This window comes from Gallinula chloropus, assembly GCF_964237585.1.
Source record: "Gallinula chloropus genome assembly, chromosome: 9".
Lineage (NCBI taxonomy): Eukaryota > Metazoa > Chordata > Aves > Gruiformes > Rallidae > Gallinula > Gallinula chloropus.
The window spans coordinates 19,558,234-19,582,151 of record NC_140094.1 but is presented as its reverse complement, the minus strand read 5'-3'; the positions used below and the strand labels follow the sequence as shown (position 1 = coordinate 19,582,151).

Below are 23,918 nucleotides of genomic sequence, written 5' to 3'. Positions count from 1 at the left end.
AGGCCCATTTATGAGCTGGAAATGCTGCATTACATTGTATACTTTGTTTTCAGGCCTTTTCCAATTAAGCTTTTCATCTGCCATGTTTTGTAATACTAGTTTTGAAAAAGAACTGCTAAATGCCCTGAAATACCTTACCTACATTTATTTTGCTGTATGGAATGTTACTGGTAAGAAATCTGTTTGAGGGGATTTCTAGGAGGCTGGACAATTTAATCAAGTAACGTTTGATTCAGTCTTAGAGTTAAATATGCAAAATGACAGCTGATTTCAGCAGGATTTTTTTTTTAAGGTCCAAGCCTGGGTGCTAATAAAGATGTATCTGAATTTCAAGAGCTGGGACCAAGCTGATAAACACCAAAACACAGCAGTTTGATGATACACTGTTCAGTTTTGTAAATAAAAATAGAGCCTGAAATTCACTACTTCTACTTCCTTGACTTTCAGCATTTAGGGCAAATCAGAGTCTGATTTTTCTTCCCGTGCAAGTGGGATTCAGCCAAATGAAGATAGATTCAAAACTGTGAATTTCTCAGCAGTTTTCACTTTCACAACGGTTTCAGATTCCTGTCAGGTTTCTGGAAATAATCCAGGAAAAGGGATGGTGAAGGGCTTAAATTAAACTACTGTGAGGAGCAAATGCTTCCATTTATTTCACCAAAACAAAACCTTTGGATTTCTAGTATAGCTAAAAAAAGTACATTCTGTTGCTTCAAGATCATTTAACATTTTTCTCTCTACCCAAATAGTACATTTGCACTAGGTGAAATTTGTCACCCTGTATAACCTACTGTGTAGTTATCAAAGCTTCCTCTTGTGTGATACATGAATCCTTTTTAAAAGCAGTTCCAGTTGAACAGTAGGTGTGCAAGTACAGTGAGAAAAGGTAGGTACTATTTATTAGACCTATCCCAAGCCTTGGGAAGCACAAGGTGGCTGAATCACAGATAGCTTGTGTTCCTCCATCCCCTTCAGACATCACCCTGTGGCTACTTACACTGTCGTGTCATGTTCCCCTGCCCTGTACTGCTACTTTTTTAAAAAGGCAAGTTTGAAATGTGTTGTGGACTCTGGGAGAAGACACTTTGGAGGAGGAAAAATATATGGAGGAAATGGCTGTTAAAGGGGTTTAGGTCATGGCTGAGGTTGAGAGGGGAGGAGAAAGCAGGCCCTTTGCCATTAATTCATACACCCCTCATTTTAGTTCTGGTGTAACTCTCCCTGTGTTTCCCTCTGTGTGAACTGGGGGCATTCCACTGCAGTCATTGCACATACCCTACCATCAAACTCTTGTGAAGGAGAAAGGTGCTCAGTGTCCTTCCAGTGCCACTGGACTGAGAAATCAAAATTCTTAGGTTTCACTTGGCAAGGTTGACCCTTACATGGAGCAGCTCCAGCGGTGTGCCACGATGCACTGACACCTTCTGCAGCCACACAGCCATATCCTCAGGTGCTCTGCATCGCTGGCTTTTGTCAACATGGCTGTTTTCAGACACCATTTGGAGTTTCACTTACCTAGACTGCAGGTAGAGATTGATGACAGCAGCGGTTTGTTGAAGTAGGAGCTTTCACTTCTGGAAAATGCAAATTTATCTGATATGCTTTAGCACAAAATGTTAGTGATGCATAAACCAGCTGTGCATCACAAACCAGAAACGATGTCCCAGGCTATAGGTATACTGGAACATGTAGTCTGTGATCACAATATATGTAATTCATTTGGGTTGAAGCTTGTTTAAACTCCAAGGAAAGGACTATTAAGGCTCTGCCTTTAATAAGCATTGTCAGATGACTGGCCATGTAAGCACAGAGTGTTCAGAATGTATCAGGTGTGAGGATTAATGTGGTTCATGACGTCCATTGGAAGGTGAATGATTCACAAGGAGTGAATATTCCTCTCATTAAATCTAATGGGGTCATGTCAATGGGAGCTAATAGATTGTGAATTAATGGTTTATTAACATATGTAAGAAAAGTGCACCTGGTAGTCAGTATAATGCTGTAGAGTTTCTGCAGAACCATAGCAACATGCAGGTTTTAACTTTTCTTCAATTGCTGCTTTAACTGTTATTCCTTTCACTTAATTCCAAGTGATATTTGCATGTTATTTTTCTGACCAGGTTTAGTTCTGATACACAAATGTGTTTTCAAGAGGACAGTTTAGGACAGGGAAATAAGCTGCCATCTATGTTTGAAATGGAAATGTTTCTATATGATTAGGAAGCACCGGTAGCAGCTTAAAATTGGTCCCTACCCAAGAGACCAAAATGAGAACTTGAGACCAAAGTTTCAGAACAAGCTTTTCCAAATTACTGTGGTTTAATGTTAGAGTGGCAAAAAGAATCAGTATCCTTTGCATGGATGTAGTTCTGCAGGTGCCTGGTACCATCGTGCTAACTACAGTATGTAAGTTTTACATGACACTGCTAGAAGTGAAACTGGTGGTTTCCATTTCTCTGTATTTTATTGTCTTCTGCTCTCCTGCATGGAAGGTGTCATTGCCACAGCACCTTGGAATGCTGATTCCCTATAATAATTGTCCTCATAATGGCCTTGGAAGATCCACAGATCCACTATTTTACAGTCTTTTAAAATGAAAGCACTGAAATGGTGAGCAGATTGTAGTTGAACTAAGTATTTCAGAACTTTCAGGTGATTGGTAATGTGCAGATATATGGGAACACTGTAAAGATGTTGTTACTGCACTGGTCAGGATTTTATGCCAAACACTGGATATCAGGCTGAATTTCTGCATTGATTTAATCCCAACTATTGCAGCTCACAGTGTGTGGTTGTGTGTGTTTATATATACCCACTGATTAATTTAGAGTCAGCTGAATTCAAAAATTACAGGATTAGAGATTATAGCTGGAGTGGTCATGTCATTGACTGCGGTCTTTTTGAATGCGAGTAGGCAATCAGTTGGCAGCCTGACCTCCAAAGAGCTAATCCAAGCTCAGGCAGGCTGCCACTCATTCATCCTCTGCAACAAAGCGATCAGGTATCACTGAGACATCTCCTTAATGAAGTGATTTTGTTGCCTTTTATCTGTGTGAAGGACAAAACGTACCAGGATTCTTGCTTAATGATGGTGTCAATTTTTTCAGTGTTTAAAAAAAAAAATAGCCAGCAACATAGAAGACTCAAACAAAATACTCAGCCTACATGTTTAAGCTCTGTAATGTTTAGGTCTGTATTTAAAATCTCATGCTGTAAAACCAAAACGTTACATCAGTTCACTAATAAAAATAAATTCATAAAGATGATATAATTAGTGCTCTACCATGTTTGGGAATAGCAATACTTTTAGTGCAGCTTCCTTTTTTTCAATCCCAAATTCTGATTTCTTTCAAATGTGTATTGGGGGTTTCTGAATACGGTCTGAGGGGGCTTTACTTGTTTTCCAGGATATTCCCAGTGCATCCGTGAGCATATTCCTGATCTTGCTGTCCAACAGAACATGCAGATGGGAAGGCTGTGTGACATACTGGGTATGTTATGAGCTGCTGGCTGCCTATTTTTCGATCGTTATTTGCCCGTCATTGTGAGTAATAAAGAACAACTGATGAGGACCTTCTTTTTGCCTTAATGTTAAATATAGAGAATATACAAGCTCAGAGGTAATTTATCTGCTATGGCCTTTGCTTCTGTCCATGTTACTCATGCTGATTCTTCCCCACTTTGTGATAAGGTAAAGCAGCCTCATCCTGTGGCATGCTGAGCACCACAAACGAGCAACAGTGTTTAGTGTTCTACAAAATTAGGTAGCTAATTCTGCTCGTGTTCATTCAGGCTCATATGGAGAGAAAGATGAGCTAGAAAAGAGCAAGCCCTTATTTAATCCAATTTTTTTAAAAAGAAAATCAGTAAATGAGGCAAAAGATCCACATTTAAAAGTTTGCCCTAGAATGACAGTCCTCTTTTAAGCAAAGCAGTGAGGAATATTATTCATCAATGACCAACTTTGTTGGCTCCCTGGAATGACATACTTTACATGATTCATGTTTATTTCAGTATCATTATTATTTTATAAATGCCATTTAGTAAGTTTGTAACAAAAATATATTAGATCCAGAAATTTACCGTTGCCTAAAATAATAATGTAATTGCTTTTATATATTATCTCAGCGCTAATATTGGTTTTCCACAGTACAGCCTTGGGTTTTTTCCATTTTTTTAACATAGTTGGGGGGGTTGTCTCTAAAATGCTAGTTAGAAACTTAAAGGGACAAAGTCGGCACGTTATACAGGCATTCTTTATCACTTTTCATGTTCAAAGATTTTAAAGTGGTTCATGTAAAATAGACCATGAGTAAGACACAAACTAGTTGAACATCAACTAAATTATTAACCAGATCAGCAGCTTTACCTGTGCCTGGCAGATGAGCATTGATATTTACTGTATCCGTTTTCTTTTTCTGTATAATGCCAGAGGATTTCCTTGCTTGTTGTGACCTCCTGTTAGCTCATCTGTCTCTGGAGCCCTCACCACGTCCAAAACAGACTTGTGTACCTCTTTCTAGGGCAGTGCTAGGAGTAGTAAAACATGGTTTTGACAGTGGAGTCCATTCCACATTACAGCTGACACCAGTGAGTAGTCCTTTTGTGCCCTAGCTGGTAAATTTTCAGGCTCATTTTGCAAGTCTGAATAAGTGCCTAAAAGCCATAGAGTATTGACTAACAGTTCTAATGAACTGTTCTTTTAATTATTTTAAAAACTTAGATGGTAATGAACTGTATTATATAAAGGCTCTGTTGGGGCTTTGGATACAGGGCTGACTGTCGGATGCTGCACTACGAAAATGCTTCGCTTGAGAATCTGGCCTTACATTTTTAATGGGGATTGCTTGCCTGTAGCAGCACAGCAAAACAAAGTGTATGAGTGGGGTATCTTACCCCTTTGTAACATTAGGCTCAGGGTTCCCTTAGTCCCAAGCTTGCTTTGCTTCTGATTCATTCCTTTGTAACAGCAGCTATCCCTGGCGCTTTCAGGGCTCTTGTTCCTGTGCCCAGTAACAACAATGAAAGACTTCCTACTGATTTCAGCAGGAGTTGGATCAAAATCTAGGAGTGCTTTTTGGCAGTGTGCTCTATTAATGTTGCAAGCGCAGTTAATTCATTAGCTCCCTTATTAATATTGTTTTAGAAGAGTGCAGTAGTTAACATTTTCCAAATTGTCCATGTATTAAAGACTTTCCCTTTCACACCTTGAGGTGTTTGTGTATACACTGTCTTTCAGCCCAAGTTGTTTCACATAGAGAAAACCAGATTTTCACACTGTATTTAAGTCACTAATCTGCACACTCACACGCTCAGCAATAGTTATTAATGGTACCCTACCGTGAGCTTTTATGTGGACAGGACAAGAATGGGAACGGGCCATGCAGAATCCAGGCAGCATATGAAATTGCAATTTCATCAGCTTTCTAAACTTAATAGCTCAGTTTTATAATTTACTGGAGTTAATGGGATATATTTTTAAAGCAGTGGGCAATTCCCATTGATGTTAATGTGAGTCGCGCATATAAATCCCCCTGCAATGCTTTCAAAATTCTGCCCCCAATATGTTCTGCAGATTGGATTCTGAAAACTAGCTATTTCTTTGGGTTGCTGACCTGTCTTCAGAGAAATGCTGAAGCACAGAAAAAGCAGTTAAACCGCTCAGATTTGGGAATTACAGATATTTTTATTTCCAGTGCTCTTTTAGGGAAGCTGTTAGCAAATGATCGGATTGCTGTTCTGAATGGAGTCTACCTTTCTCCCAGTAATGAACATTGTGCCCCTTTGTTTTAGATGCCAACGTGGACGTCATCTACATCTGCCCCCTTCATCTGAGTGAGGAGTTACTGCAGTATTACAATAAACTCCTGGGTCTGCAGGCAGCTGTTAGATCTGGGAACCCTGAGGACATGGGTGACCTGCAGGACAGGTTCAAAATTCTCACCCCTGAAGCTATAAACAGCTTCCCTGTGAGTTTGTCTTCTAATTACTACAGCTTGAGGGATGCATTAAAATTAAATTGGAAATTTTATAACTTGTAACGCTCTGGTACACATCAGTGAAATATTATTGCAAGTTTAAGGCTTTACTGATTAGGCTACTAGTTAGAGCATTGGAAATAAATATCCCGGTTTAGCTTTATAGGCTTACTTGTGAGAGTCCTATATTGGCTATTTGCAGACCACTGTCCCTTCTTACTATATGCTTGGGACTGGGAACTTGATAGATTTATATCTCTAAGCAAATCATAGCAATAAAACATTCTTATTACTCAAGACTTTGTCTCGGGGTAGCCCAGCATTCAATCATTCGTGTGTTTGTAGTGCTTCTTGCAATTAAATCCAATGCAGAACTTCTTAAAGACCAGAACTTCAAACTGCTCTAGGTTAGGCAATACAGGAATAATATTAGTTCCAAACCTGTCAAGTCAGGTTTAAATCCATGTGCTAAAACATGGTCCAACAAGAGCTGTTAATGAATGTATGCTACATACAGTGTTTCTGAAAATACCGTGGAGCAGTGATGGCTCTTTACAGAGGAGACTAATTTTATATTGTAAATACTAAGTCCACAGTGTCTTAGCTGAGATTTGATCTTTAAGAAACTTTGTGGTACATTTACACCTCTGGAGTCCATGCTTGAAGCCCTGCTCCTGTTTTTGATATATATTAATAACCCTCTTCTAGTTATTTTGAACTAGTGTTTGTTATACCGTATTTTGATTGAAACTAACGGCTTTAGAAGGTAATGAAGCCTTTTATTTTTCATAATTGTCTTGGTTCTCAAATGTATTTCTATAATAGTGCGTTGTTCAGCAAAATGCTTGTTTTATGTATGAATCCTTCTCTGTTGAACTTGTCTGAAAACATACCTGAGTGAAGTGCTTAACTCTTGCTGAACAGGGAGGGTCACTGAGTCTGAGCTGTAGTTAAAATGAATCCGGTAGATACAAATGTCTTCTGTTTTCTCTGAAGTTATAAAGTATCAAGATGATGTTGGGGTTTTTAGGAGTTGGCTTTTTGTTAGTATTGTCTTTTTACCTGAATACTGGAAACCTACAGGAATCACAGCTGCCTGTGCTGGGCCTTCACCTTGTGAAGTAAAATTATTGGGATGGTAAATCCTCGATAAATACTAGTGATATATTTTTTGTTTTAAATGTCATCTGACAATTGTAGTTGTTTTTTCCTCTGGACACTGGGTTATTTTTCCAGTACTAACTACCAAATATCGGAAGCTATCAGGAGCCTTCACATAAAACATGCTAAAAGTATCATCTAAACCACATCGTATTATGGATAAAAGATGTGCTGCTAAACGTGGTCATGCTGTCAGGGAATGGACGATATCTTTCACAGGTGACTTTGGTCAGGGTGATTTGGCTGAAGTAGTTTTAATGTAGAAGCAGGTTGTTTTCAGGCAGCATCTCCTTGTGCATAGCCTTCACTATTCTGATTTCTGTTGAAAAATGTTCCAAGCGAAGTTTCCAAGTGAAGAGCAACTTTGTGACTATTTATTCTATAGCTGTGATTTACTGGGAGAAGTTAGCTGCCTTTGTAGGGAGGTAACCTTATGCACAAGGGCCCCATGGTTCTTGCATGGCTATGGGTTGCACTGTGCACACAGATGTGGAATGCTGATGTGTCCAAGAAATCTGTCTTTTGTGGTGACAAATCTGTGCTCATAACTGATCCCAGTCATCTAGCAGCTTCAGTGACCATGGATTTTAGCTGTCATTTATTCTGTAAGGGTTAGAGCTTTAGAGGTTCTTTTTAAGGATCTTTCTTCTGGGTTATTTTAATGAAAAGCTTTTGCTGTACCTAAGGTTTGTTCCTAACACATGAAAATGTGGTTGGAAGGTCACCTTAGCAGGCTCCTTTGAGCAGCTCTAGAAGCACAGATCAGCCTTACCCAGCGTCCTGGCTATTGTGTCAGAACTTGATGGAAAGAAAATCCATAGAAAAGACACCCAGGCTCTGGTAGCCCCGTGCAGGGGGCGCAGTGAGAGACTCTGGGAAAAGGGTGTCCTTATACCATTATCCTGAGGCATTTTGTGAGTCAGGGCATCCAGGTGCAATGTGAAACCCTCTGAGACAGGGTTGTGCTACCCTGATTCTCAGCTAGCAGCATATCAGAACAGCATAGCAGTAGCTTTGCTCATTGTGGCGAGGCTGATGCCAACATCAGCTGCTCTGATCTTGAGAAGTTTGAAAAAAGTTAAATCAACAGGCTTGAGAATGAAGATGTAGCATTTTCATTAAGCTACTAATTGTTCCTCCTTGCAGTGTCGTGCTGGAATTCTGAGGATCCCTCATTTCTCCTGCTTTTACCCGCTTTCACTCACGCTACTATATATCATGGCAGCAATACCACTCTCAAAGCAGGAATGAACTAGATTTTACAGCCTGTTTCCTGCACTCCTTAATTAACTGTAAAATCCATTATTGAGAGACACAAAGCAAATCTCGTCCCTACATCACCACTTGTGGCCCCAGGGAGCAAGTGACCGGGGCTGGAAATTGATCCTGTTCTCTACATGGCAGAACTCTGCCACGAGACCAGCAGACCAGGCCAGCTCCCTGCTTTTATACCAGTGCTCAGGAGAAAGGAAACAAATGAATCAGAACATTAAAACTCTTGGTTTTAAAACTAACAGAAAGAAAAAGACTCCAGGAGACTCATTTGGTTTTCTTTTTCCCCTTATACTTTGGTGACTCCCTTTATCCTACTAGAACTTTGGAAGAGGATCTTATTCCTCTGACTTAGATCTTCAGTGTCCTTATAGTATGCCTGAGACTTTACAAAGAAGCGTGGGTGTGTTTGGTATGAGAAAGCAAGGGATTCCTGTTGTCTACTTCTAGGGGCACCCCCATCTCCTTTTCCACCATTGTCCTCATCCAAGTAGTGGAGTTGGGATTTGTGGTCCCTGTGAAGGAGCATCCAGGACCTTGAAGGAAAATGTTCTGGGTTCTCTTGCCTTGGAAATCCCTAGCAAACCCAGTATTTACACTATCCCAAGAGGAATGCTTTCCTGACTAGGGCCTAAATTAGATGAAATTGCAATGTGAAGATTTCATCCTTGTTGAAATTATGATTTTTTTTTTATGGAAGTCTATCACAGTGGATGTCTCTTGTATTATTTCTGCCTGATGTCTGTCCCTGTCTGCCTCAACCTCAGTGCACCTCTATACATTTGGAAGGATAACCAAGTAATCTGCAGGCCAAGTATAGGATATGTGGGAGAAAATATATTTTGAGGTTTCACCTGCCATGACTAATATTCTTAGTTTAAATTTAGAAGTTATAGCATCTGACATGCGCAGCTTGTTCAGCAATACAGCTTCTTTTTTTAGAAGAAATGAAAAATTCCTTCCAGAAAGTTGAAACCCTGGGACTTTATGCAACAACAGAAAACTACTACCCTCTCTTTGGAGCACACCGCAGTTGCGTTTACAGTAGCTCTCAGAACTCCTGTGTAATGGAAATGTATATCCCTGGTAATTTAATGTGATCAGTGAAAGCTTTTGTAAATCAAAGTGGTTTATTCTCAGGGAACCGCTTAAAATACTGCTGAACTGTATGGTGAAATACATTCTCTGCTATAGGGGTTTTTCTTCATTTTTGTATTGATTTTTAGGAGCTTTAGAGTTAAACCATGCCAGAAGTGTTGCTGAGATGAATCACTATTATCCAAAGGCCACCAGCCTCTCTGCCGACTGACAGAAGGATAATTCCGCATGGATCAAATAAATACAGATGTGTAGTAATTAGTTCTATTCCCAGTGAGCCCATTTCCAACACACTAAAGATGTGCACGATTATGGAGCCTCACCCCAACAGCTTTTATCAATTTAAACTGCTAAGCTACAGGATAGGTCATAACCCAGCCTGCTATTAATAATGTATTTATTGTGTGCAACATTATAAATTAGGTTCATGGAATAGAAAAGAACACCTTTTAACAAGAATAATGTTATCTTTATACAGAAGCATCACATGTGCCTAGCCACTCTGCTGAAGTACAGTCCCAAGACAATCAAAAGAATAAAAATTCTTATCCAGAGCAGAGATGCCTACATTATTGGAGGGGTTCCCCACAAAGATGATTTAGCAGTGGCTGACATGCTAAATGTGCCTGTATTAGGCTCGGTGCCAGAAGTGGCTCATCTCTACAGTACCAAGTCTGGAAGTAGACGAATTTTTGCCAGTGCTGGTGTGCCAACCCCTCCTGGAGAAGCTGACATCTACCACGATGACCAGGTAAGTGGGATGTGCTCTGGGATGTGTTGACATGCAGATGCCTGTTTACCCTTGATAGGATGCAAACTTGGTACGATTGCAGTGACCGTATTGATTCGACCCTAACTGGGTTTGATTAAATCATGTATGAGGTTGTCTTCTTTTTTGGCTCTATCTGACCAATTAAATGCAATTTGTATCCTAGTCAGGGATTGTTCTGGTAATCTTCATGTTCTTCCTGGAGAATACCTAAGGGTGTTTGGTCCAGTTATTTCAAATGGTTTGTGTTGCAGCTCCATGGATGAAGTCATGGCCTCAGTGAAATTAACAGGAGCTTTATTAGTGCCTGAAAATACAACAGGGATTTCTGGGAAAATTAAGTATTTGATGAAGGGAAAATTTCTTCCTCTTAGGAAGTCATATGATGCAAATTGACGTTCATTGAACATATCTGCAGCTGGAACTTCACCTGGTACCTGGCTTATCAGTGCTAAATTCACCTACCTTGTTAGCCCGACCAGGGAGAAGAAAACAAATACTACTCAAATGAAATTACAAGGCACAAGATTATTCTGTCCTGTCTTCAGTTTACATGTGTTTATTTTGCAGCCAGTGCCTCAGTATTTAAGTCTATAATCTCATTTTTCAGTGTGCCTAAGTATGAGCCGTATGGATTTAAAAGAAAAAGTTCTATGGTGGTGCTCCATCTCATACAGGAAAATAATCTGTGCCATGGTTTCTAGTTATTCCTGCTTCTTAGAGGGGCTTTTCACATTGCTTTGCTTTTTATTAATCACCTTAAACACTGGAAGCAATCTAAGCCACACAAATATATTGCAACTGCTATAGTAAATGCAATAAATATATGATCAATGGTCTGAAAAACAACTGTTTGATTTATTGTTAAATAATGTATATTAATCTAATAATTCTGATTCATGCTACAGTGTTATGGAAGTTCTACTTGTGTTGTTTGCTTGTATGAAATATTGACATTTTAGGTTAAATAATCAGAGCAAGGTGACGCTATATTAAAGCACAATTCAATTTTCATTTAAAGATAGCACATAATTCTTTATGATTGGTACAGTCCTTACGATATTATTGATCCTGTTCATTACTGTAGGGGAGTCATCAAGAAAAACACATTTATGGGATTCTCAAAAGCCCCAAATAATAGCATCTGGAACACACATGCAGTTGTATTTTACGTCAAGAGTAGAAAAAAAATAAACAGAAATCCCAAAAATTGCTGTGTAAAAGTGTAGAAGGCTCTAGCCAATGCAACAAGATCTGGTAATACTTTTACCAGGTTTGAAGGCATTTGCAGATTCTAAGAAGCTAATTGCATACTACACCAGCTGGGCAAAAGGCATTTTAAAGCCATTTAAATCTGTGTACATACACAAATAAATAATTAGCATTTTTATAAAGCCTGCCTGGTAACTCCTTCATACATTTGTAACCATATAATGTACTCTCCAGTAGGAAAATTTCACAGATGTTTGGCTGGTGTTCGAATCTGGCACAATTATTTCTCAGGCTTTGCAAATAGTGTAGTCCATCCCATGTTACTCCTTGTCACAAACATTTATTGGGCTGTACTGATTATCCAAAAACTAAGATCCTAATCGGACAGGCCTTTTTCTCTCTGTTGACCACCCAAAGCGCTCTGTTGCTGCTTGGAGTAGACTCAAGAATAGGATGAAGGCCATAAATTCTTCATCAAAAAATGTTCAGGGTTGATTTTGCCAAGGATCCAAGATAATTGTAACAACACAAGCATCTCTGAGAACACAGAAAACCTAGTTAGAAGATAAAGGTCGAGCTCAAATCCTTTTGAGAACCAGAAGTCTAAGTCACGGAACGATTTCATATTGTCCTAGCCCAAAATCTCTTTGTCTCGTTGCTCCACAGATGATGAGTGTTCTCAGCCAGCTGATCATTGACAATATGGAAGTGCAGCGCTGGTTGTTTAAAGTGAACGATGAATCTGGAGGAAATGGCACTGCCTACTGTGACATTATCTCTCATTTGAAATGCTACCACTGGGTTCAAAAGGAGCGTCAGAGATACAGCCTTGAGATATGGAGACAGAAGTGGGCACGTGTAAGTAACAAAGGAGCAGGGTGTCTTGTTTGTCAACATGGCTGCTTAATAGTCCACTGGGGTTCTTCTCACAGGAAATCTTTTCTCTGAGGTTTCATCTGAAGTCTTCGGTAAGAGTTGATACTACAGAGCCTGTACTGGATTGTACAAAGTAATGGGTAACAGCAACACAAATAAAACAGTTCCAATATTCCAGTATTCCAAAATATGAAAGAATGCCTGGCATCCAACTGGGGAGTAAATTGGGTGTCGTAACACTTGGTTCATATGCAATAATGTGCACATTTTACACAGTGCTTTTATCCAAAGTGGGGATATATATAAATGAAAGTCTGCAGGTGGTAGACCCTATAGAACCTTGGAATTATTGGAACAAAATGTTGGGCTAATGTAGTTGAACAGTACTAATCCCTTTGAAACTACATACAAGCCCAGTTACTTATTAACTTGCTTTTCTAAGGATTATATTTCCTGTACGTTTTTCCTCACTAACTTTTAAATCTGAGCTGCTTTCAGCTGTTTAAGACGAAACACTTGAGGTCTCAGAGATCATTAGACTCCTGCACCTTTCTTTACAGTGAAGGTTTAGGTAAGGAGAGATCTTACCCATACTTCACTCTGGGAAATAGCATAGCATGGACTCCTGCATTAGTAGATTCCTAAAACTCCACATGATTGAGAGAGGCTCTAAGATGATAGATTTCCATCGCAGAAAAATCCATATGAAACCAGCCTTCATTAGTTCTGGCATTCAGAGAACTATTTGTAGTTTAAATATTCATTGGTATTTAAATGTGTTAATTTCAATAAGCATTTGATATTTCTGTATATTGTGCCAAATTCATTCCTAATGTAATGGTTTTAAAGCCAGAAGGAATGTATCCAGAAAGAATTGTTTAATTTACATAAACTACTCATTATAGCTCTTTTGATTTTTTTTAATTCAATCAAAACTGTTTTGAAATTTTTGTTTGATTGAATTATACTGTACATTAAAATTTCAAATTGCACTGATTACAGTTCCATTGCATTTGACAACTACAAAATAACCCCATGTTATAAAACAGAGCTTATCACATAAAGCTGAAGGGCTGATTTCACTGATCTGCTGAAGATCCCTCACTGTGCAAGTCAAAGGGTTTAAATTATAGACTTTGCCAGTGGGAGGATCCTCTGTCCGCTGAGCTCCCCTGGACACAGAGCTAACAGATTATATCCAGGTCCTACTCCCACCACCTCAGTGAGACAGAAGATGTGATTCATCATGTCTAGTTCTTTGCCAGTATAAATTCCTTAAGTAAGTGGTGTTACCTAGTGTTAGTAGTAGTGTTTTAATTCTTTTGTGGCTAAATGACTCTGCATAAAGAACATCATGATAACTGGCTTTCTTTTGCTTGCCTTCTATACTGCATTTACATTGAGCTTTGATGCAACCACGGATCAACCCTTTAGAAGCCCTTAAACATAAACATCTGTTGGAAGTTGGAAAATAATATACACAGAGTAACGTATTTGGTCTAGTTTTCTAGAATCAGCAGGAAAAGCTTCCCTAAATCCAGAGCAGTGTTGAAGTGAGCTTTGGCAAAGCATGAAACTTGCTGCTGTTCAGGATGTTGTCTTTGAATCTGTGTGCTCAAATTTTTGTGCCTTCCAAGTTTAGCTCTCTTTTTTAGAACGGGAGACCTTCCTTATAGATAATGAATTGCAGTCTCCACCGAGTAGTACCATTGAGAGCAGAGGATTAAAATCATCCTTTGTTAAGGAATACTATTGTAATGATACACATTTAAACATCAAAGCATTAGTTTATGAGCACAGGCATGCTTTAATGTCCTATTACAGTATGTAGACCTGTTTCTTTTGATAATGAAGACATTGTGTCATCGGCAGAGGCTGCCACACACAAAACGTATGCTGGCAGGTTATTAAAAAATTCAGCTTCTTGATGAAAGACTATCCTGCAGGCTAAGAGTACAGTGAAAAGAGTCTTCATTCTGGTAGAATTATTAGAAATGAGAACATGACTGTAAGCACTAAATTATGTTAATACTTACAAATAGCATCATTTGCATAGCAGTTTAAGACACGATACCCAGATTTTCCTCATTGGTATGTAGTAGGCAACAGATTAAAAATAATGCAGTTTTCTGAGTTTGAACTGTGTTAAAATCTATTCCATCTGAAAATGAGGCTGTTTTTGCATTCCTCATTTCAACACAACGTTGGAGAAACAAAAATGCAGGGCAGGATTATTGATGTGTTTTACCTTGTTAACTTAATGCAGCAACTGAGTTATCTGAACAATTATTTTACTACTGCATAAAGGGTTGAATTCACAAACTATGCTGAATATCTCTAAGACCTTCATCCCACTGTGCACTGCTGAGGTCTGTCAGCATATAAAAAATTTCATCCCAAAGCCCAGATTGTAGTGATATTGAATATCAAGAGAAGTGTCATCTCCACAAGCACACGCTTGGCAATCGGGAGGCCGTTTGTGGGACATTTCTCCCATGTGAAAAAGAGTATCAGGACCTGGCCCCAGTTACCTGCAAAAAGATCAGTGAGTCCTGGGACACCTTAGCACCTCAATTGCTTCTTGTAATGTGAATGGCTCCTGTAGGGAGCAAATAAATTAACAGGTTTGTAACTGTTTGACATGTGCATTTAAGACACGCGTGCTGTGTAAAATGTTCCTGTGCCTTTCATGCTTTTTCCAACCTATTTTCTGTATCAATTCAAGCTTCAGGTAGTCTGTGCATGGCAAAAAATGTGCTTCTGCTACTACTAGAGTAAGAGGCAGCAGGGCAATTGTGTGAGGGCCTGTTTGGAATATCTAGAGGATATAATACAATACATATTAGTATCTGGTATTCCAAAGTATGCTAAGCAGCTGGGTATCTCCTGTTGAAAGTCAGGAGTTCAGGTTTTGTGGAAATCTCACCTGTGCTTATAGACACCCTTGCTGGGAGACTCTACGAATTCCTGGAATAGAAAACTTTTAACTATTATTGCTGAGACGGTCTCTGGCCTAGAGGGATTCTGAGCTGCAAATTGTTGGAGGCTGGGAGAGTATCTGGGAAATGATATGCTTGCTCTGTTTTCATACTGTTCCTGAGAAGCCACTTGTGACTACTGTCAGAGGAGGATTCAGGGCTGAGCAGACCCTGCACAGCTGCTTTTGTGTGACCTTGAGGAAAGATGCTCAGGTTCCCACTCAGAATTAGAGGTGGAGATTGGTGGAAAAGTGGTCTACAGCAAATATTTGGTGCCTGTTGTTACTTTTTGAACAGACACCGTGCTATCAAAGTGTGCAATGTCTACAACTCTGAATCTTTAGACTCAAACTGCTACCTCAAACTCTCCAAACACTGGTGGTCATCTTCCCTTTTAGAGGAAGGGTAACATTTCCCTTCCTGTTAGTGCTGCCTTTTGCCTTCTTTTAACTCTCTCCCCCCTTTTCCATAAAATAATACAGGACTATGTGGCAATCCCATCCTCTTGTGTAACTGCAGAACTCTAAATAGTTTCTAAATCACTAGAATAAATTACTAATCAAATTAATTTCAGAATTATCTTTTATTACATTGCAACTTTTAATTAACCACCAGGACCAGCAACATGAGGTGAGTTTACCTAGCAGCAATCCTAAAGATAATGAAGATCAGACTGAAAACAGTAAAACAGAGAAGTGTGGGCATAAAGAAGTAAAAATACAAGAATAGAACAATACACACAAAACCAAGCAACAAATATTCTCTCAATAAGCCATTATAATTGGCCATAGCTACACAACCATTTTAAAACTCTCCATTAAATATCTGAGGTAGAAGAAGAAAAGCCATTTCCTGTGCTTGGGCAGCCTACTGTTTTAAATGTTAATGTCTGAATCTTACTGCCTCCGGTCGTGTCACAGTATTTTGTCACAGTTTCTTTTCCTTACAGACTATGTCTGGGTTAGTTCAGTAAGATGTCTAAGAGGAAATCAAAATCTTTTGGAAAATGCAGCTATTGGTCTGAGTTGCATAAAGTAATTTGCAGACACTGTTTTGGAAAATTATGGTTTCGAAGGCCAAGGTAAAGTGATGCAAAATGCTGGCTGTTCCTTTCACTTAAAATGTTTGGGCCAACTTTCAAAAATACCATCATAAGTAATAAATAAACTTTGTGATTATCTGAAAATCGGGAACAGTGGGGAGATTTTAACCTGGTTGAAGGAATTGCATTCACTCTAACAAACCTGAAGCTTACATACCACATCTTGGCTTTTTACTGAAGTGAGGAATCCAAAGTAAAGAGCTTATAAACAGCCCAACCTAAAACCCCACCATAATACTGCCAAATTTTAGAACCATGGCATTGCCAGCACATCTTGGAACACAGTACAGCTTCCTAACTATGGGTTTTTTTCCTTTCTGCTCCCTGGTCTCATTTTCACCTCTCTGATTGCTGTTTGTAACACCACCACCTTTGTTCCAGGGCAGTGCTACAAATATTACTGGAACTGGAATAAATTGGGAGCAATTGAATTACTCCTAGTATAGTACCTGAAGTCTACTGAGGGGGTTCTGTAGCAGGTGGCATTTGCTGCTGCTGTTTATACACATGCAACTGCAGGCGTGGTATTTTTTTTCAGCCTGAAGAGGGCCAGAAACTCTGACAGATAAACAGAAGATGGGTTTTACAGCATTTTGACAGGCTTTTAAAATTTCTGCTAGCTGATATAATGTTTAATAGGAAAAGAGAGAGAGAACCCAAAGACTTAGGAAATTGATTACCTATAAAGCAATACGGCTGCAAGTCGTTTGCCTAGTAGGGGCAGTGCTCCATCAGCAATATATTCTTAATACTTTAAATATTCACTGCACTTACAAACAGCCCCTAGTGCTCTTATTCAGATTATTAATACGTGAGTGTAGGTGCCGTGGTGATGTTTCAGGTGATTCGCAAATCTTAACTAAAATAAAGCCTGCTAATTGCATCCCTTGGTTAAATTAAAGCCATGATATCCATTCCTAAGCCTCGCAAGCATCAGATATGCAAGCTGTTGGTTTGTATGTCCTATTGATTTAATATGCTTCTAATCAGTACATAAAGCTATAGGCCTGCAGTGTTAATTTTTCATATGCTTACAAAGTACCCTTTGATTTTCTGTCACGCGTTAATTACAGCGTTTTGCCATTAAATAGGAAGCTTTGTGTAAACTAATTACTAGGTAATCATTGTCTACCGCAAGCGTGCTGTTTGTACCTTTTATTTTATTCTAAAAATGCACAGATCTCGCAGTCTGGAACCACTATACCTTCCAGCCATTAGCTCTCACTAATTCATAGCATTATTGTGTTAAGATTGTAGGAGTTGTAATTGTTGTGGTATCAGTGCTGTTAATTACCGGAGTAAACAGTTGAAATGGTGCCAAGGTCTATTGTACAAGGCAGAGGAAAGGAGGTTTAAATGTTACTTCCACCATCTGGGGACTGGAGTAGAGGCAAATGCTAGAAAACAGCAGTGAGGCAATATCAGAACTTCAGCTCCAGGGTTTTAGGCCATATGGATCCAGAATATTTTGAATCAATTGAATTTAAGTGCCAGTTTGTAGCAATAACAGTGTGGAAGGAGAGGATAAAGCAAGAGCACTAAAGAAATCTGAAATCCGTTAATGTTATCACAGCCAATAAAATGCCTGCTTGGATTATTTTAAAAATGTTTATTTTGCTAAAATCCAAAAAGTAACACATAGGCAACTCTAAGAATAAAAGAGCTTTAACTGTGTGTTGTTTGTGAAAGGCAACGTGGGTTTTGCCTGACAATTCTCTCAGCATTACTGCTCAGCAATTTAGATAAAATTCCAGGGAAGTGACTGTGGATTATCTACACGATGCATTTTTTCTTCTTGAAATCACTGGATTGGAATTCATTAGAACCCTTTCTTTAGAGATACAAGCCAAGGCAAGGGAATAAAAGTGAACAAAATGTTTAGAGACTGAAAGAGAAAAATAAATTAGTTAGGAAGATATCGTTAATCTGAGGACATCTCAATCGTTTGTGCATTTGCAGAGATCTAATTAAAACACAAAAAAGATGGGCTCAAATGTGACTTATCTCATTTGGTAATGAGGATTGACATCCTGAACTTAACAAACGCTGCATTTGAAATAAATGTGTGATTTAATTTTTTTTTTAAGAAAAAAATTTGAAGATTATGACAATGTTACGTTTTCTTTGCTCAGAGGGTAGATGCAGGGATCCTTGAAAAGCAAAGGCAGCAACCTTGCAAGGGACATGCTTTTTATGCATAAAATAGCAATGCACATGGAGTATTTTTTTAATTGATAAAGCAAACTATTTAATCAAACTGTCCAAATCTCACATTACCTTGCTGTGCATAAAGATGCAGAATTACTTAACGAGCTCACAGAGCTTTCAAGACCCATTTTCTTTCTGATTTTTTGGCAGTAGTGATTTTATATTTGATTCTCCCCACATACATTGTTCTCCAAGATGACATCCACGCAGAGGGATCTCGCAGCGTATTGCCACTGCCTGTTCAGGAGCGTTCAGAGGAAACAGAAAGGATCTCTCTTTCTAAACAATCCTGGTTTATTTATTTTTTTATTGGTCTGTTAGCAGATGCTGAAGCAGTTCAGGGCACAATGTAAACATGTGCTTTTCAATAGAGGTATGGTAAATAGCAAAGTGTACAATGAAAAGCAATCCGGAGGGGTTTTTTGGACCTGGACAGTGTTTGGGTTTTTTTTTTTTCCTGCTTTATTTGTGTGTGTGCATGTAGTTGAATTTAGAATTAAAAGAAGTGCTTGATCTTTATATTTTGAAATCCTCAGCGTGCGGAGTGACAGCATGAGCCAGAAGAGAAACCCATGGCCCCATGTGGTGTGAAAAAAGGAACAGCAGTTTAAGTGCTGGAAAGTTGAAAGAGAACTAACCTCCTTGTTCTTGTAGTCAAGGAAAGTGGCTGTTTTGTGCTTTTGTATTGAAGCATAGCATATGTGCCTCAGTTTGACAAAAAGCCTCTCGAGTCAAAGCAACCCCGGTCCTGTGTGCTGATCCAAAGCGAAGGCCGTGATAATGAGGGACGGGCTCTCAGGAAGCAGTGAGTAGATAATACTACATAAGTGGAGAATTCTGTGCACTGTTTTCAGCCGTTCTACTTAATGCAAGTCGCAGCCACGGTGAATCGCTTGCCATACAGCTGAAATGGGCCATTAGCTATCGGGGAAAATTGTCTTTGCTACTTTCAGCAGATGGAGCAAATATTTTACAAAGCAATTTTACATACAAAAAACATTTGTGTTACTTGGTAATGATGGCTGTTTTACATGATGTTACCTTCTATCAGAACATACTTTTCCAGCTCGTGGAAAGCAAAATTGGCACTTTTTAATTTTAAAATTTGCAGTTAACAATTAAATGCCTGGGCTTTAAATCAGGTCGCAAGCTTCAAGTAGCAAGGGTATTCGGTGCACCACTTCCAAAAGCATTCCTATTTTTATAAACTTCTCAAATTGCTTTGTTCAGCACTGTAGATTGTGGCTCTGGCCACCGTGTACCTGTCTGAATTAGGGGGGAAAAAAAAAGTCAAATCAGTTTAGTGTGCAAAATAGGAAATAATGAAAGTTATTTGGACAGTCAGACAGCAGTCACTTGATGCTTCCAGTATTGCCATGTGTGTTGGTGTCACTGAGAACAGAGGAATATGCTGGGCTGGACCAATTCATGTCAAGGCAGCTGGAATAAGTTATCAGAGCTCCACTGATCGCCATGTAAAGGATATACTGTATAAACGGTATGAATTGTCCTAGTGCCAGTGAAGTGGCATAAATTGCCCCAGCTTCATTGACTTCAGCAGAGATGTCGCAGTTTGTATTGCTGAGGGTCTGTCTGCTGATTTTTATTCTTCCCTGGCCCAGTCAGCTTTACTTATTTGGAGTTACTTTCTTCACTCTTTTTTTGCAAGGTCTAAATAATTTCCTTTCAATCTGATTTTCAGCTAAAAAGCCTGAAGTCTTTCTCATGCATTCTGCTCTGCAGACTCTTTCTATCCTCAGGTCTTTTTTCCCATTTCTAAGTCTATTTCTTCTTTCTGTTTATTTACTTATTTTCTCAACAGGCTTTTCTTCGCTGACTGATTTGTCTCGGGTAGATTTCCTCCCAGTGCCTTAACATATGCTACATTTGGACCTAATTTTTTGTTGCAACTGCCATTCTAAGAAAGCCTTTCAAAATTCAGCCAGGAGAAGGGTGAGAAATTGTTTTACATTTAAGGAGAAAGGTTGTTGGGGGTTTTTCATGCTTATTCATTGTTAAGTGCAGACAGATTTGGATAGATTTAAAGATTTCTACGTGATGTAAACAGTATTTGGATGGCTCCTTTTTTTTTACTGGTACTAAGAAACAAGAAAAAGCTGAAAGATTTGAACAAATGCTCCCTGTTTCCATTGAGCCTATGATTCTGAATTGTTTTGGGCCACATCAAGAGATAAAACATTGGTAAGCTCTGCTGGAGATACCGTCCAATTTAAATGAAATTAGCCTACCGAGCACTGATCCTTTTAAAAGGGTTGACTTCATGAGTGCATGGTGGATCTGGGCTTGAATTTGTCTACTAAAACTCCCTATAATCAGGATTATTGCCTTTTTACAGCTTACAGTTGCAAAAAAAACCTCATCGACTACAATTCCAGGTGCTGATCCTTAAAAAGCGGTTGCCCGGCTCCCTTCTGTGAACACCTTGATTATCTAGGCATGACTTGTTAACTACACCCTTACGTTGGGTTTGGTCTCCAGAACAAGAAATGCTTCTTCAAATGCTATTTGACCTCTTTATAAGCCACCAACGCTGGGTCTGTCAAAAGTACCACAACAATCTTGCCTGTCTAATGTCCATCATATGTACAGAGACTTGTAGTGTGGAATGTGGGTGGATGGATGGATGGATGGATGGATGGATGGATGGATGGATGGATGGATGGATGGAGTGAACGGAGAATCTGTCTTACCAGCAGCCTCCATTTGTGAGCCAGGGAAGTGTGCCCTTCAAAGTTTAGAAGTTCTGCTTGATTTTGCAACCCCATTAGGGAGTTTTCTTTCACAGCCGTGTGCAATCCTCAAAAATAACTGTCTGAAAGGAGCTACAGCTATCCCCAGCACTGTTCCTTAGAGCTGGCACAGCCACCCTCATGTCCTTCAGAGTATTTGCAATGGAACATTGTGTCCCAGTTCACATGCCCATAGTTTAATTTTTACTTCTACAAACTTGCTCACAGCCCTCTCAACTGCTTCTGCACATCCAGCAGGGATTATGGGTTTTTTCCCCGCTAGTAATTTATCAGAAGCTTTCAGGCAACCATTGTGTTACTTTTTCTTTTATATTTCTGCTTAAATTGCCCAATACCCAAAATCATTAGATCTCTGGCATGAGACTTGGTGTGACAGACTGAATGCCCTGACACCTGCAAACGGATTTCTAGGTCAGCAACTCCATGACATCCATTATGACTTAGATCCTCTCTCTAAAGTTGCCTTTATGTTCATGAGTCACCCCATCCTGTGACTTCTCAACAAGACAAAGTCGACTGGTATTTGCTCACTGCTCTGTCTGTCAGCTGAGAGATCCAAACCCTCAGATTTTAAGGAAAGGAGCAGTGTATGACCAGAATCTGGGTAAATTCAGAACTCAGATCTCACTATTTATGTGGTCCTTTGTTTGTGCCATCAGATAAGGTTGTGCTGCTTAGTATATTGTTATACTGAGTAAAACCAGTTTTTAGCATTTTTTTCTGAGAGGTTGAAAGTCAACAATATACTTTTCTCTTTAATATGTGATAGGAGCCCACACAGCCCAGATCAGCACCATTATCTAAGCACTTCAGTAGCTTTAAGGCATTTTTTTCCTCAGTTCTGTGTGAGGTGGGGACAGCAGTTGTCTCCTTTTCATGGCTGGAGCACAGACAGAAAGCCACTTTCCCAAAGTCTCACAGTCAGACTGCATTCAGGAACATCTATCTGGGTCTCCTACACAAAATTGATACCCTGATCATGGGCCCATCCTCCTTCCCCTTGTTCTGGTAGATGTATCACAGTAAGCTGGGTTTGAATCTCTGTTTGTGTTGACATTACATCACAGGCTTCAGGACAAAGCCTATCTCTTCAAACTCACTGGTCTGCGAAAATAGTTTGGGGTTGGGTTGGGGTTTTTTTTCCCTATTCTTAGATGTCAGCCATAAGGTTTTATCATGTTCCTCCAGAGGTCCAGATAATACGATTGTGGCTTAGGACATTGCCAAGATCGGAGGACAGTTGGTCATCTTCTGGAGCACAGGATGCTGAAGAGAGGGGATGTAAAACAGAAGCAAAGAGACCCAGGGGAAGCAGGCAAATGCTTATGAAGCAGCAAGAAAAGGAGCCTGAAGCAATAGAGTCAGGGTTCTTGCACTTTATATGCTTGTGTACTTCTGGGACATTTTTGAACAGTAACAGCAATGCAGTTAGTTTCTGTATTTAATGGGGTTATTTTGTGTGTGTGTGTGTGTGTGATAATACAGTAAAGAATTTTAAACTAGGAAAAAGCTGTTTTTTCTCCTGTGGTATGGCCCATCACATTCTATCAAAGACAGAGGCACGAATACACTTGTGAGTTTGTTTCAGATTGGAGAATGTCAAAGGATATTTCCTGCTTTACAAGTGGGTTTGGTTGATTCTTCTTCCTTTTTATTACTGAAAGGTGTTTGGGTTGATATAACAGCTTAATCATAGAGCCAGTAAAACCATTCCTGGCATATGTGACTGTTTCAATAGGCTCACTTTCAAAATATAAACAATGTAGAAGTTATCGACTGCTGGTATTGATCCCTAAGCAGCCACCAAGTGCTTAGCATTTTCAGTTGCCAGATCAAATTATTGATATAAATTATAACAAAATAGATGCTGTGCTGAAGAGGGGGATTGTCATTCAAAGAAGGACAGTTTTCAATAGGAGGGAAGAGGAGTAAGTAGAAAAATTAAAAAAGGCTTCCTGACTGTGGGTAAACAGTAACCACATTTTTTTTTTTTTTTTTTGCCTGTTGGAGGCCTGGTTTTTAATCACCCCACAAGCAGTTTTCATTTCTGTAGTAAAATTGCTTGTGGTTCTATTTAATTTGTTTCTGCAGGAGCCAGCTTTGGTGAAGATCTCCCAGGAGCTGCCGGGCCTTTTAGCACAGCACGTACAGCCAGTCAATGAGAAACGATTCCCTACATGGGAAAAATTCCTCCAAACATTTCTTAGTCAAGGTAAATAAGACTGCAAAGTCGCTGTTAAGTGTTATAAGGAGTAATTATACCATAATGTATGCCATATTCTTGTTAATCTTGGGCCCATTTAAATATTTATCTCCTTTTAGTTCTCCATTGTGCTTCAGATGTTCATTTACGAATGAATTAGAGGCAACTATTCTATCATTCCTGTGTCCTACCCAAGCTTTGAACCTGTATTAATCCCAGATTACCTTCCTCACCTGGTTCTGAATCAGTAAGCACCAACTCCATAATCCTGGGTTACTGTACTAAAGGCT

The 23,918-nt window shown here is 39.3% G+C and overlaps 1 protein-coding gene across 1 annotated transcript in view; it reads left to right on the top strand.

Annotated features, from left to right (window-relative positions):
- The window catches only part of IQCH (IQ motif containing H), a gene marked incomplete at both ends in the record, with an annotated part of 65,380 nt that overhangs the window by 22,995 nt on the left and 18,467 nt on the right, over nucleotides 1-23,918 (top strand). The window contains 5 exons of the mRNA XM_084268260.1: nucleotides 3,408-3,491; nucleotides 5,794-5,969; nucleotides 9,988-10,260; nucleotides 12,157-12,348; nucleotides 23,517-23,637. Coding sequence (XP_084124386.1) covers nucleotides 3,408-3,491; nucleotides 5,794-5,969; nucleotides 9,988-10,260; nucleotides 12,157-12,348; nucleotides 23,517-23,637 — 846 coding nt within the window. The remainder of the gene's footprint in view (nucleotides 1-3,407; nucleotides 3,492-5,793; nucleotides 5,970-9,987; nucleotides 10,261-12,156; nucleotides 12,349-23,516; nucleotides 23,638-23,918) is intronic.